This window comes from Sphaeramia orbicularis, chromosome 6 (genome assembly GCF_902148855.1).
Source record: "Sphaeramia orbicularis chromosome 6, fSphaOr1.1, whole genome shotgun sequence".
Classification (NCBI taxonomy): Eukaryota; Metazoa; Chordata; class Actinopteri; order Kurtiformes; family Apogonidae; genus Sphaeramia; species Sphaeramia orbicularis.
Window position 1 is genome coordinate 34963379 of NC_043962.1, and position 15896 is coordinate 34979274.

Consider the following 15896-nt stretch of genomic DNA (forward strand, 5'->3'; position numbering starts at 1 on the left):
CAAATGGAAAAAAATGAAGCTAGCCTGTTAATACCACCTAAATGCATCCATTTCAATGTATATTTTCAGGAACATTAAAACAAGCTATGATTTATCAAATATGTTGTAAAATTACATACTTATATTGTATTCAAGATATTTTCTAAACCTTACATTATTATCAGTTGACAGTATTTATGTTCAAATTTTATGCACAATTTTGCCTTCTCACAATTCATACACAGCCTATTATCTGTGAATTGGGATTTAATGGCCTGTCTTGTTAAAAAAAAAAGTGTTTCCCAAGAAAAATAAACAATAAAAACACCAAATGTAAATAAAATACATTTGGTATTTTTTTAATAGATTTTTAAATTAGAAGTGTTTTGTTTCTAGTATTGTACAGCAAGTTTTTTAGAGTATATACTAGCCTGGGGTTCGGCAAGCTTTACAATCTAAAGAGCCATTTTGGACTCGGAAAAAGAGGAAAGAAATCTGTCTGGAGCCATGAAAGAAATATCTAAACTCATTTTACCAAGAGGAGGCTGTTCTGCAGTAGCCTATTTGTGAGTAGTTTGTTATTAAACTTCACATTTCCATTACAATAACAGAAAGTAATAAAGAAAATACTGAAGATTTTTTACTCGTCTTACTGTAACATTGTGTAAAGTGTGTTAATAGACTTTGAAAGAAATGGAAAAACAAGTAGATCTATGTCTTGTTGAATTTGGAAAAAAAAGAAAGAAAAGAAATATAGCACTGACATACACCTTAGTTGATGTAATATCAAAACGTGATTTTGTCATTGTATTAACCAAAGTGTGTGCACATTTTTGCAGATGGACAATGTTAGAATAGATTTGGGGCTATGACAATGCTAAAAATTATTGATTCATTCAGTTAATTTCAACATGTTCATTATGCTTTTTGACAAACCCACAGGGAGACATACAGAGAGGCTAAAGGAACATTAGGACCAGGAGCCATGGGGGGGGCAGACCCCTGTACTAGCCTTAATGTTAATGTTTATCTGGTTACTAACCTGCCTATCTATCTATCTATCTATCTATCTATCTATCTATCTATCTATCTATCTATCTATCTATCTATCTATCTATCTATCTATCTATCTATCTATCTATCTATCTATCTATCTATAAAAATCTGCTAAATTAAATTCTAGATGCTTTTTAGCCTTTTATAAGTCTATAAAACTAACATAATTCTGCAGTCATAGTATTCAGAGAACATTTTACATGAATTTAAAACTGAAGCTGATGGTGTGTGTACAGCACCTCATCAAAAAAAAAAAAAAAAAAAGAAAGAAAAGAAAAACACCAGGATGCAACAAGAACTCTTTAATATCTATTAGGGTAAGACCAAATAATACAAAAGTAATACACAAAAATGTATTCCTCATTGACTTCACTCATGGAGACACAGCCTCCTCGAACAGCTAATCCACCTCATTAAAACATGTTTCTATTGAGTGTTTATCCATGGCAAATATTTACCTCACCTCATGTAATTATTATATATTTATATCTACTCATGATATAGTACATGATAATACATATCAAACAACATACAGGTGTTATGTTGGGTCATTCGTGGAAGCTTTGATACAGCATGAAGAGCAACATAAAATGCGGAGTATTACCTGTCCAACGTACTGCTACACAATAACTATACAGCTGTAGTTCTCATATTCACTTTGACTGTGCTGTATATGTACAAATGGTCTGAAAGCCACCGCAGACCAGGATGAGTTACTACACACAGAGTAAAGTAAGTTGTTCGTTCACCTTTGTGCATAACTTTACACTTATACAACTGAAACTTTGTGCGTTTACTAACAGATGGGCGTGTGTATGGTACGTTTAAAGTTATACTTTATAATATGTGCATCTGCTGGTGAAAATGTTATGTAAAATCACACTCGTGGCGTCCAACTTTAGAGCAGTACCATTATAGTACAATGCAGTTTGCTTTACTTTGACTAATATTACTGTCTATGTCTGAAGACTGCACAAAAGCCACGTTTTTTCTGGTAAAATTTAGTGTTTAGTATATTTGTTAGCATTGTTCCACTGGGGAAAAAATAATTCATAATGATAAAAAATAATAATAAAAAAACAGAAACCGCAGCCATGGAAAGACACAATGAACATGTGCTTCAAACTCATCCACACGCCATCCATAATACACCCAAAAAATAGTACAAAAAACAACTGAAAAGCAAAACAACAAACAGTCTACTGAATATCACATCATCACAACCAGACAAGACGACTCACAGGTTTAGAAAGAACGAGCATTCGGATACGTATCTTCACATCTGCTTCAAGTCTAATACTGTATTACTGTAATAACCAACTACTGGATCGTGAAGAAGATCTTGAAAGAAAAACCTTTTCACTGAAAACAAAATCAATGACAATGTCTCTGACTGAACACATCAGGCCTCACGAGGGCGACACATAAATATTCTCTTTCACTTTCAGTTCATAAGAAGAAATAACCGGCTTGATTTTATATTCTATTTTCTTCATATAAATATCATATTACACCTAATTATGGAATAACACCAACAGCCACAAAATGACACACTAAGGCCTGAAATCCAGAGCTTCAGAAACAAGTAGTCATTTAAGCATTTACATGTACGGGTTAGTGGGAGAATTTCCTAAAGGGAAAACATCCATCATACAATGCTATGACCACCTACAACAATGATTATTAATATTTACTGTAAGTCCGACATCCACGTGTTTTGGTTTTCTTTCACTTTTAACCTGTACAGCGTTAATTTGGAATGTTTTACCCAAAGATCTGCATCTCTAAACACTGCATGTGCTTGACTTTGACATGTAAGTCAATGAACTGAAATCAACCTAATAGTACAGCACATAACCAGTGTGTTGACGAAAACAAACACCCTTAATGGTCGAAAAAGTAGTGATTAACGGACACAAAAAAGACGCATTGAGGGCTTCACAGATAGAATGTAAAACCAGCTGTCACACCTTTCCTGAGATGTAAAAAATACTATATCAAACTGAAATATTCACTGATGCGGAACAACTTCTCAGTTAAGAATAAAAAAGGAAAAGGCAACTGATTTTTATTCTTAGCGCCAAATTATTTTCTGTTTTGGACATTTTACCATTTGATTCCCTAAAGGTTGATTTCATTTTGGAAACCAGCAAAAAGACTAAAAATCATAAACACTTAAATATCTTTGCTCATTTGTCCCTAAGTTCATAGTTAAATTGTTTTATCATAGTAATAATATGGCTATCACAGCACCTTAAAACACATTAGAGGTCAGTGTGACACAGGCAGAGGCAGACGTGACTGTGGACCACTGAAGACTCCATCTGAGTGAACAGATGAAGCTCTGGGACTGGTTTTAGATATATTTTTGTGAAGTAAAACTCACTGACCAGCTAAAATTGAGCAGCATAAAAGATAAAAAAAACCAAACAAACAGCTTTTTACATGACCGGCTGTTGAATTAAAAGTGATCTGATTAAGATTTGTACTCCGATCTGTGTCAAAATTCAAGAAAAGGTATATTTGCACCATTAACATGACTGTCTACATTGTTCTTTTTTAATTCTGCGTGTACAGTGTTATAATGAAGGGCACCTAATTCTGAATTGTGTTCTTAATTGATCCCTTTTTATCTCTCCCACTCGGCTTCCCGGCCCCCTCCTCTGTCCTACATCGGGTCGTCGTAGTTGTAGGTGGGAGCTGCCGAGTACTGGTTCTGTTGCATGGCTCCCTGGGCGGCTCCCATGGCTGCCTGCTGAGCTGCCTGCTGGACGTGGGGGTTCTTCCAAGCCCCGGTGGCCCACTCCTCCTGGGCTTTACCCAGACTTCCACCGCTGCCACGGTAGAAGTTATGGACCTGTGAAAGGTAGGATATGCACGCTGTAGGTTCAAGAAGTTCTGTACTGTTGATGCACAGGTTCGACTGTGGTGTTTAGGTCACCTTTGTGAGGGCGATGAAGGACAGCACTGCCACTGCAGTAAACATGATGGTGGGAATCAGCATGACCACAGCCGAGCCGATGTTAGTGCTGAAGAAAGTGATGGTAGCGAGCCAGCCACTGGTGAGCACAATCACACAGTCAGGGGTTAATTCTGCTGATACAGGATTTCTGAGCAAAATAATAACAGAACACATAAGCCTATGTCCAACCAACATTTCCACAAACTTATATTTCTAGGAATTTATTTGCATTAATGTTCTATTAGACTTGATCTGCTTAAAATGCATTACAGGTTCTTATAAAGCTACTATTAACCCTTGAGCCAAAAACATACATGCATAAAAACTGCTATTAAATCACCATATATCAATATTTGATTAAAAAAATAATAATAATAAAAATAATTAAGATTTGAAAAGATTTAACCCTCAGGGACCCCATATACTGTATATAGCATTTAGCTATATTTAAAGAATTAATCAGCTAAAACCATGCTCTGAATTATAGAATCAACCATGTTGTAAAGATTGAATGCTTAGGGAACCGTCAGGCCATTTTTATACATTTTTGTCATTTGTCTTTTTTGTTTAGGTGATCATTATGGCTATTACAGCTTATGGCATAAATTTCTGCAAGAGTAATTCTTTTTAGACATATTTATTGAATCTACTGTCAGTTACTCTTACAGGTCTGTTAAACACTATTGACAATCTTTAAATCTTTTGAGAATCCTCGAGCCAAAATTGTACATGTAAAAAACTGCTTTAAATTCATCACATATCAATATTTTATCTGCTTTTTTTTTCAGCGTAAATCTCTAAAACTACTTCAGCTCTGCACAAAACTACCAAATGTCCAGTAATTTTCAGAGTTTTAACTCATGATGCTACTTGTTTTATTAAGGAAAAGAAGTTATATTTCCCACATAATACACGGTGTGTGGTGTGTGTGTGTGTGTGTGTGTGTGTGTGTGGTGGTGGGGGGGGCATTGCTTTACATCAGAGTCTTGGACTATATCAAAGCTTAGTAACAAAACTGGTTTGACAGCATTAGTAGTTTTTTGTGTGGTACAGGGCCCCCAATGCAAAAAAAGCCTCACTGACTTGCATTTAAAAAAAAAAAAAAATCTCATAGAAAATACTAATTCATTGAAATCATTGTTATTGCTGTTATTGCTATTGATATGTCCAAGACTCTGATATGAAACAATGAAGTAGTTTAAGAGATGTAGTAATAACACTGACTTCACTGCACTAGTATTTTTTACGTAACATTAAAAATGTGGTCTCAGTGTGAGTCAGCGAGGCATTTTTTGCCCTGAGGGTTCATCTACTGCACAAAAACTATTAATGCAATGATATTGATGTTATTGTTAAAGGGTTAAAGTCCTGAAAATTATTGAACATTTGGTAGTTTGGAGCAGAACTGAAGTGGTTTAGAGGACCAAAATCTATGAATAAACTAGTGTATCATTAGGTTGCAATATGACATGTGATGAGTGTTTGTTTGCTGTGTTTTACTAATATCACTGACAGGCAAAGAAATTAAATAAACCATTACATTGAATAAAATGACTGATTTCTCTTAACTTCAATATTGCTGATTGAATATTTGATACACTATTGCCCATAAAGTTGGAAAAATTGTGTTTTATGACACATTCCTCTTTTTATTCCTATCTATACACATCAGTAATCACCTTTGACCAGGTGCAATGATTACATACTGAGTCCCAGTTACAGTTTATCTATTAAGAATAAATCACATTTAATGATAATTTCATGAGAAGAGGTAAAAATATTTTATTCCAACTTTATGGGCAAAGAGCATAGTGGGAATATTCGGTAAAATACATAGAATAGTCCAAGACTTTTGGGATATTTTACAACATAAAAATGGTAGTCAGACCTGCAAAGATTAATTAATTATTTGATTTTTCAGACATGCTCTTTCCAACAACTGTTTAAGAAAGATAAAACAGCAGATAATTTTGCTCACAGCCAGCAAATAAATGTTGCAAAGCTGATGTTGAAAGAAAAGAAATTACAAGGTCAGTATGATAAAAGACAGAAATACTGATTTGTTTAATTTGTGCTACTGTGTATTGTTCTTGTTGTCCTTTCAGACGGAGGTGTCATGCTGATTTAATGTAAATCTATTGTCCTGAATCTACTGCTGAAGTCAGACATCAGTAGAGTTTACATCAAAATGAAGCTTTCTCATGTACATTTGTTGAATCAGAAGGTGACACATGTATGACTCAAGCTGTTTGTTCTATATCTGTGTTTGGTGATATTCTACGACGGTCTTACCACACGCCCCAGCCTGGAATGCCCACTGTCTGAATAATACTGATCACAACCTGGGCCATGAAGACGAAGAAGAAAGCCATGAAGTTGAAAGAGCTGTCGGTCCTGCACAGGGAGAGTAATCGGCGTCACAAACAACCTGATTCAGCAGAAACGCAGGAACAAACCTAGTGTTTGCACAGAGTGGAATCGGCTTACTTGAAGGCTTTGTAGATGGGCCTGAACCAGCACACGTAGGAGCAGGGGGTGAAGAGGATGAGCCACAGGATGGCCATACCGAAGTTAGTCGCTCCACCGCCGCCGCACATCCATGCCAGACAGCCAATCAGATTAACAGCCAGAGTGGCACTATTTACTGTCATTATCACAGAGAACAAGGGCGACAAAAAACACACACATCTATGGTGAATATATGAGAGGTCAAAAGTCGGTGTTACTCATAAATCAACACCACTAACTCACTATGAATCTCAACTAGTCAACACTAAAATATTCAACTCTATTAAAGCTATGATTATTTAACAGACTGACATCTACTCTAAAAACCATCAACTGGTCTGAGCTGTAACTAATCTACTTTTTCAACAAACCTTATATTCACGTTATCAAGTAGCAGAACCTATATGATAATGAAAAACACACAAACATCATGATCACTCACTGTTATGTAGAACTAAGATCATTTTAACCATAATTAGACGTCTGAAATGATATGCTGTCTTCACTGTTTTTCTAAGTCCTAAAAATAAAAACTCCACTGAGTCACATAAGTTGTAAAATTCGTGTGGTAGTTATATTTTTTTGACACAAGCAGGAGCCATAATATGAAAAATACAAATACTCTATTAGATTTGATCTGATTAAAATGCATGACAATAGTATGAAGCTACTGTTATCCTCCCTAATTTACCCCCTCTGAGGAACCTCAAGCCAAAAATGAGGATGCACAGAAACTGCTATAAAAACATCATATATCAATATTTTTTCTGCATTAATCTCTAAACCACTTCAGCTCTGCTTAAACCTACCAAATGTTCACAAATTTTCAAGATTTTAACCATTTAAATGCCAATTTGAATACATGATGCCACTTGTTTTATTAAAATATGAGACATTTTCCACATAATACATGAAGGAGGGATGTGGCAATGTTTTACATCAGTTTTGGACATATTAAAGATTAGTAATAACACTGCTTTGACTGTATTATTAGTTTTTGTGCGGTGCAGGATCCTCAATTTAAAAAAAATGCTTCACTGACTTACATTAAAACCACATTTTTTCATCTCACATAGAAAATACTAATTCACTGAAATCAATGTTATTGCTAATTTTTTATATGTCCAAGACTCTGATGTCAAATCAAATTTATTTATAAAGCACTTTAAAAACAACACAGTTGGCCAAAGTGCTGTACATAGTCAACAAATAAAAACAAATAAAAGAATGAATAAAAACAATAAAAGTAATTCTACATTAAGACAATAAAAGCCAACCCCTCACACTGAGTTAAAGCCAAAGATAAAAAATTTGTTTTAAGAGAGGATTTTAAAATAGAAGTAGAGTGTGCAAAGGTAGTTCATTCCACAGTTTGGGGGCTGTGACTGAAAAAGCCCTGTCACCTCTCAGCTTCCTCTGTCTTTGGGATGACTAACAGTGACTGATCTGTGGATCTGAGAGAGCAGCTGGAGCAGGTTGGACAGATACTGCGGAGCAAGGCCATTGAGGCATTTAAGGACAAATAAAAGAATCTTAAAATCAATTCGGAGATGAACTGGGAGGCAGTAAAGTGATGCTAAAATTGGGGTGATATGGTCCCGTTTTTTGGCTCCAGTTAAAAGTCGAACAGCAAGGTTCTGAACAAGCTGTAGGTACACAAGTGACGTCTGGCTAAGCCCAACATAAAGTGCGTTTAATAATCTAAACCAGTTGTGATAAAAGCATGGATTAAAATCTCAAACTGATGCCGAGGGAAAGATGATTTCACTTTGGCCAGCTGTCTCAGTTCAAGAAAGCTGGACTTAACCACTGATTTAATCGGAGCATCAGATTTAAGATCAGTGTCCAGCCTTACCGCTCCCTTCGGTTTATACTTTTGTCATTCGGTTTACAAACGTGTACAAATTTTGTGTACAGCATCAAAACCGAATGACACTCACTTGAGGTGTAATTATGCTGGAATAAAGCAAAATGACAATGAAGTTGGGGTGAAAAACACACTCCAACCTCCCACTCCTGGCTCGCAGAAATGCCCTTAAATTTGATCCAAATTGGGTACACGTTTATAAACCGAATGACAGAAGTATAAACCGAAGAACAAGGGAGCAGTTATTGGACCGTACCAGAACCGCTACTGTCATTCAGTTTAAGGAGTCCCATACTGTATATACAGATGCTGGAACACATTTCATCCATCTCATGGTCAATCTCCTCAACGGCTTTTAAAATCTATTTTCTTTTTTAAGATTTTCTTTTAGTGCGATCACAAATGTCTTTGCAAATAATACCTGTCATCTGTCCTATTCAGATCACGTGGTTTTATTATTTAACTTGGCTTCTCCATCCTGGGCATATTGTGTCGCACAAACAATGATGCGTGCTTGTCGGCCACTGTTTTATAGCGTCATTGCACTTTTTGGGCCTTCAGCTTCTTCTTACCACCACCCACTGGGCTGGAGGTGTAGTGCAGTTTCTTTTACCACTCCCCCATCATCATCATCATCATCATCATCAGCCTGATTTGAATAAATTCCCTGGAAATTTGGGGTGCAGTGGAAACGCAAAGCACACAAATTACCAGGAATTCTTTTACCCAGGTAAATAAATTCCTGATAATAAAAGTTCCTGGTATTTTGGTGGAAAAGGGCCTCATAACAAGGAAGAGGCATGTCAAATAAAACCAGCATGTGGTCTGAAAACACAACATCACTTACTTCAGGGTTAAAAGCAGTAAAACCATGTGTTAAAATGAGATCAAGAGTGTGCCCACGCTCCTGTGTGGGACCAGACATGGACTGTACAAGATTAAAAGAGTCAATGAGATTTAAAAAGTACTTGGCCAAAGGCTTCACAGGATAACACATGTATGTTAAAATTCTCAACAGTCAGAGCTTGGTAATAATTTGGTATACCCGCCCAGAAATCTGTGAAGTCACTAATAAAGTCCTTGTTATTCTTGGGTGGTCTGTATACTACAGTGCACAGCACCAAGCTCAAATAAGTTCATCTCAGAGCTGGAATAACATGTTGTTGGCCTGTTTACAGATGAAACTTTTCTTGTAAACAGCCACTACCCCACCTCCATGACCAGATGTCCTCGGAGAGTCAAGATATGTGCAGTCAAGTGGCAAAAGTTCATAAAGACCACTGGACTCAACGACAGTCATTGAGGTTTCCGTGACAAACAGAAAATCCAGTTTGTGGGACATGAAGAAATCATTTAGAATAAAAGTATATGAAACAATAAAGTAGTTTAAGAGATGAATGCTGAAAAATGCTGAAAAAATATTGATATATGATTGAATATATGATTGGTATGATTATTTTAGAGCAGTTTTTTTTTACATGTACATTTTTGGCTTGAGGGTTTCCAGAGGGTAAAAAGTGTCAGTAGTAATAAGAGTAACTGACATTAGATTCAATAAATGTCTAACAAGAAACATTCTTAAATCAGTTTATGCCATAAGCTAGAACACAGCCATGATGGTCACCAAATTAAAAAAGAAAGATAATAAAAATGTACCAAATGGCCTGATGGGTCCCTAAGGGTCTTTACAATAGTCTTTAATCTTTACAATTGATTCTATAATTCAGAGCATGATTTTAGCTGCTTTGTCCCTTAAATATAACTAAATGCTGTTTGTAGAGCAGCGACAGTAAAGTTAATTTTGATACTGAATAATATCCAACTGGAAATGAGTGTACAATGTGATAAAAAAGTCCTATTGCTGGTATTTTTCTGTGTCCTCCTGCCCTTCTTCCTCTCTCAGTTGCACTGCCTGCAGGTCTGCTGATAAACAGAGGAGAGGAGGGGCTGCTGTCTCAACCGTTACACTGTTACTAGAATTGGACAAATTTGTGATCAGATCAGCAACGAGGCTACATACAGACAGCTTCATTTCAACACATCACCGTTAGCTTAGCAAGCCATGGTTGTGTAAAACAGGTGGAAATATCACTTTTCTTGAGTTACCTTCCCTTCACCTGCTTATTGTGTTTTCGATGTGGCCTGTATGAGCCACACCCTCAAACAGAGGACAGGACAAAGAGGCGACACCATCATAAATGACAGCAAAACCCCATGAATAGTGTTTATCCATTTCATTTGACTAAGCTGACGTGAAAGAAAACACTAAATGTACCTAAATGATATACACTGTTGCCCGTAATGTTGGAATAAAATATTTTTACCTCCTCATGAAATGAATGTGATTTATTCTTGATAGATATAGTGTAACTGGGACTCACTATGTAATTATTACACCATGTCAAAGGTGATTACTTATGTGGATAAATAGGAATAAAAACAGGAATGTGGCTGAAAATACAATTATTCCAACTTTATGGGCAACAGTAGAGGCTTTTCCATTGGACATCTGTGAAAAACTTTACCAATATTTACTAAATTTAAAAAAAACAGAAGTGTATGATGTCAGTTTTTCCATTAAATCACAAATGCGATTATTTGTTAATGAATTATTGCAATATGACTCAAGGAGTCATTCCATAAACATGGAGCCAAAAATAAATATCATGTTGATTTAAAGATATATTCATTATAATTATATATTACCCCTCTATCCCATACTAAATTAAAAAATTATTTGGTTTCCTGGTGTGTCCACACATACGCCGTATTTCTTTTAAAACTCTTCTTCTTTGCTTGTTGTAACATCCGTCAACATCTGGTTTTTTTTTTCTTTTTGTTCATGTGACTCTAGGTCTTTCCATTGCAGTTTTGCATGATATACCAATTTCGCTATGCCTGAAAAACCCCTTCTTGCCAGCGCAAAAACTTTTCATCATAAAACGAGAGTTTGGGCGAAATTGTTGTTTTTCCATTGGGCAAATTTTTATGCATACGTTATACTTGTGCAATTTGAGGGTTAATGGAAAAGCAACTAGTGTAAAATACTAGGAGAAAATCCTATACTGAGTTTGGAAAATAATGATAATTTCTAGGAGATATTATTTAGAAATAGTCTAAAATTGGCATTGCTTTGTACACAGTTTAGACAGAATTAAAACAACAATGCAACAGACATTTGAGCATGTGCATATAATGCCAGGAAATGGAAAAACTATATAAACTCTTCCTTGTTGCAGGCTGTGTGTGACGCTTCATTCTCATAATATTATGGGAAAAACAGAGTAACATGGCAAAACAAAGCAGCCAATGGGTAAACAGATTATTATCACGATGACAACATAAGGACTGAAACTTGTAGTTGCTGTATTGGGACTCACAGATCCATAAGTAGTAGAGCCGTTTGCACATGGTGCGGCGTTGGTCTGGGATCTCGTTGAAATCTTGGTAAAAACAGGGCTTGAGGGGGATGAATCGAGGCAGCGGGGGGAAGTTGTTTTCTAGGACACAAAGACACAGTTTAACACAGCTGCCCACACACACCCAGATAATGAAAAAAATCAAGTCAAGGCAGCTGCATAAGGGATTGTCTATGGAGTCTATGCATGCATACATACTGTAGAATTAAATGGGAATCAATCTGTTTTGTTGTTGATCTGAAAGCTTACCTGCCATGATGAACTCTCAGTATTTTCCTCCACTTGCAAACTGGCACACAGACTTCACAAGTCTCAGCTTCCTAGAAAACTGCACAGAGAGGAACTGTTTTATTAAGAGCAAATAAAGCACTTACTCACACTGATCTCATTGTAGTGACCAGGCCACAACCCTCCACAGACAGGCCTCCTCTCTCTGCTACTGTATGCCAATGATTCACTGGAATAAAGCCTTCATCCCCACAGGATTTGATCAGATGTGGAGGTGAAAGGAGATAAACATGTCTTCTTTAAGCTGTGTGATGGGAGGCATTGTGGCCTGGTCGTGATTCTTCAAATACACTCATCACCTATGGGCCCACATAGGCGTGTTACAGGCCTACAGAGTTTACAAATTAGACCTTTAACAGCAAAACTATATGTGTAGATCCTCATCTTGCAATATGGATATAATCTACCACTTTACACAATATCTGCTATGTTTGTGGAGCCTGTGATGGAGGATGTGGAGCACAGATGATGGTGATGATGATGATGTGCAGCCTCAAAACAAAGCAAATCAGCTTCTAGAGCCAGTAAAGATCAGGATGATTCCATGCATATTGATACTAAAGCTGTTTTCTGGCTGTATTTCCATGGGCGGATGGCGGTGATGCTGCAGTGGGACACAGTGCATCGTGATCTGAGGCGATGGAGAAGCGTCCTTCAGCCTGGGTGACACGGTGCATCGGTGCTCCTCCATCCCCGGAGCAGGTCAAGAACAAACCGGCCGCAATGCCAACTAATCTGTGATCTGGTTTATTCTAATGCGATGACTCTACTCCTGCCTTTTGCAATGAATGAAAATGAGTGATTCAATCGCCTTACCTCCCGTTTCGTCCTAGAATGTCGCTAAAATCCGTCCGTTGCTGTAAATGGCATCCTACGCTTGAACCTGCATCGAACACATTGGCGGTAACAGGCAGTTTCCGGCGCAAATATGTATCGTTATTCCGCAAATGATGGATTCAGGAGTAAGAGACGGTCACGTGACGTGCGGTCTTTTCTTTACGCACATACCCGTCCGCTGCTTTTACCCGCCCGGGTACTAGGGAGCCTGAGATGGAAAACGGGATTTGTTGCTGGCCCCAAATGACCAATCAGAAAGCAGAGATGATTCATCAGGGCCCGCCCCCTCCCCTCCCTGATGCTGACACAGTGGAAGTATTACACAACCTGATCTGATTGGACACATACCAGTGCTCTTTCATAGATATTCAGTACATAAATAACATCATCTATCTTCCTTTCTTTTCAATGTTTGGACATAAAACAAATATATCATTTTGGCATTTAGAGCAGACAACAGCTGTATAATATATGTACATATGATGTACCGCACAGGTGTCAAACATGTGGCCCAGGGGCCAAATCCGGCCTGCCAAAGGGTCCAGTTTGGCCCCTGGGATGAATTTATGAAATGCAGCAATTACACTGAAGATATTAACAGTTGAGGATGTTAAAATCATTTTAGGTCAATTCAATCTAAAGTGGGTCAGACCAGTAAAATACTATCATAATAACCTGTAAATAATGAAAACTACAATTTTTTCTCTTTGTTGTTGTGTAAAAAAATTAAAATTACACAAAAATGTTTACATTTACAGACTAGCCTTTTACAAAAAATGTGAATAACCTGAAATTTCTGAATAGCAGTCTTTGGAATTGTACCAATATTCTGTCTGTTACTAAATGTTTTGTGTATTTGTAGATCCACTGTGATCTGTAAGTTGTGATGCATATGTATAAATTATAAACTAAGGCAGAATATTGATAAAATTGCACTTATTTTTTTTTAAAAGAATTTTCAGGTTGTTCATATTTGTTCGTGTTATGTTCAAGTACAGTTCATAGATGAAAACATTCCTATTATGAAATTAGACTTTTTTCACTCAAAAACATATAAAAATCTTTGGAGTTGACATTATTTATCAGTTTTTATCCTATTATTTATACTATTTAACTGGTCAGACCCACTTTAAATCATATTAGGCTGAATGTGGCCCCTGAACTAAAATGAGTTTGACACCCCTGATGTACCGGATGTGAATGTCTGATACTGAATGTCAATAAAAGAATAAAAAAAAAAAAAAAAACATTATAAATAACACAATCTAAGAGAAAAAAGGATGGAAGATTATAACAGCAGAGGCATATTAGTTTGTCTCTGCATGTTTTATCTGAGTCAAGTTTACAGTGGTGGCCAAAATTATACTTGTGCCTCTAGAATAAAAGTAGTGAAACTAAACCTGAGTTACAATAAAAAAATAAAAAAAAAATTAAAAAAAAAAAGTCAAAAATACTTGTTGGCTGTAGTGTTCAAGATGCAGTCTTTGGATCAAAATAGGAAATTTTGAGAATTAGGGAAAGAATGCATTTTAATCGAAAGGAAGGTTTGCCTCAGAGGCACCAGATCTACTTCAATATGCTGTCGACACATTACAATACATTAACTTGTCAGGTTGCTTTTAGTGGAAGATTTATGAATCTATTGTATAAATGTACACAAACCAATGTGTGTATAACACTTTATCATATACATTGAAAACATCAGCTATTCAGCATTTTGGATTGTTGGTGGCTCCACTCATTCCCACCTCTCTTATACTAAAGTGATAAGCACTAATCACATATTTTGCAAATACTTTCCAAAGAAAATATAGTGATATTATGTTGTGTCTGTGGCATTTTTAAGACCTTTGCATGTCAGCTTTAAGGATTATTTATCAGTTTAACAGATCATTAATGCATTAATTGAGGACAAAAAAATTTAACCTTTCAAGGATATGATGTCTGTGTAGGTTCTCATTTGCCCAGGTCATTGTTCTTCATGGTAGTTCTTCTCAGTTCAACTGGACTAGTTTAGCTCTTTTGAAAAAATTTTGTCTCATCCAAGAGACTTTCTGGGTCAAGGATATGCAGACATCCTGTATATAGATGACAAGTTTATAAATTGTAAATTGTGTAAAGAGGTCATCCTCTTTTGGGATGGCAAAATGTCGGTAAATGTGTCTCTTTTTCAACAGAAATGTATATTATATAACTCACTGGCTGTACAAATACACAGAATTTTTTTTGCACTGTTTAAACATTTTATATCAGGAAGGCAGCAGATGTCACGCTTTTAATTAAAAACAGATTTCACAAAATGGCCAATAAAGTTAATGAAATTGTATTCTTATTCCAAAGAATGAAATTATTTCTATTAAAAGGCTTGAATGAATTCTTGAGTTAATGATAACATTTTTGAGAAAAATGGTGCCTTAATTACACTTTTTTTGTTTGTTTTAGATATTTGGCAAATCTGTCAAATGAAGTCAAATTATGTCATCAGTATGCTTTCCTCTTGAAAACAAGAGATTTTCTTCATTTTTGTTATGTATAGGTTTTTTCAGTTCGCATTTTGACAACAAAGTGTTCATACAAAATTATAGGAATAAAATATGTCATCAATCTACATATGAATACGTTGCGGTTATTCTCAGTTTGTGTTTAACACCAAGAAATGTCCAAGAATTTTACTTTTATATACTTATATGCACAATACAGTGAGAGCAGACCCAAAAATTACAATATATATTTTTTACATGAAAACCTAAGTGCATGACCTGAGCATCAGCCCTGCAGCCCCATGTCTCTAAACAGGATATGTTCACTGATATGCTGCATTCACTGTCTCCGTGTTCAGTATGTTCTTAGGGTCACACAAATCCTAAAATATCTATGTTAAGTGTAATTTAAGAAAAAATATCCCGTACCAAATACAAAACATATGATAAATCTAACTTGCGTTAAATGTTTTGACAGATTTTCACCTTCATTTGGTATT

General features: G+C 36.1%; 1 protein-coding gene across 1 annotated transcript; it reads right to left on the reverse strand.

The window, feature by feature from the left end:
- Positions 1–1322: 1322 nt before the first annotated feature.
- scamp5a (secretory carrier membrane protein 5a) lies at positions 1323–13139 on the reverse strand. The gene is made up of 7 exons (XM_030136410.1): positions 12896–13139; positions 12041–12119; positions 11753–11872; positions 6485–6641; positions 6290–6391; positions 3977–4094; positions 1323–3892 (listed from the first exon to the last, which is right to left on the reverse strand). Exons 2-7 carry the CDS (start codon positions 12045–12047, stop codon positions 3704–3706), a joined length of 693 nt encoding a protein of 230 aa, XP_029992270.1. The 5' UTR covers positions 12048–12119; positions 12896–13139; the 3' UTR covers positions 1323–3703.
- Between the last annotated feature and the right edge of the window lie 2757 nt (positions 13140–15896).

Bases quoted from the DNA above. Each gene is read 5' to 3' on its own strand.
- scamp5a (XM_030136410.1), bottom strand. The intron at 6,642-11,752 runs GTGAGTCCCAAT...TGATAATGACAG, and splicing joins GCTCTACTACTTATGGATCT to TAAATAGTGCCACTCTGGCT. The intron at 6,392-6,484 runs GTAAGCCGATTC...CTCCCTGTGCAG, and splicing joins CCCATCTACAAAGCCTTCAA to GACCGACAGCTCTTTCAACT.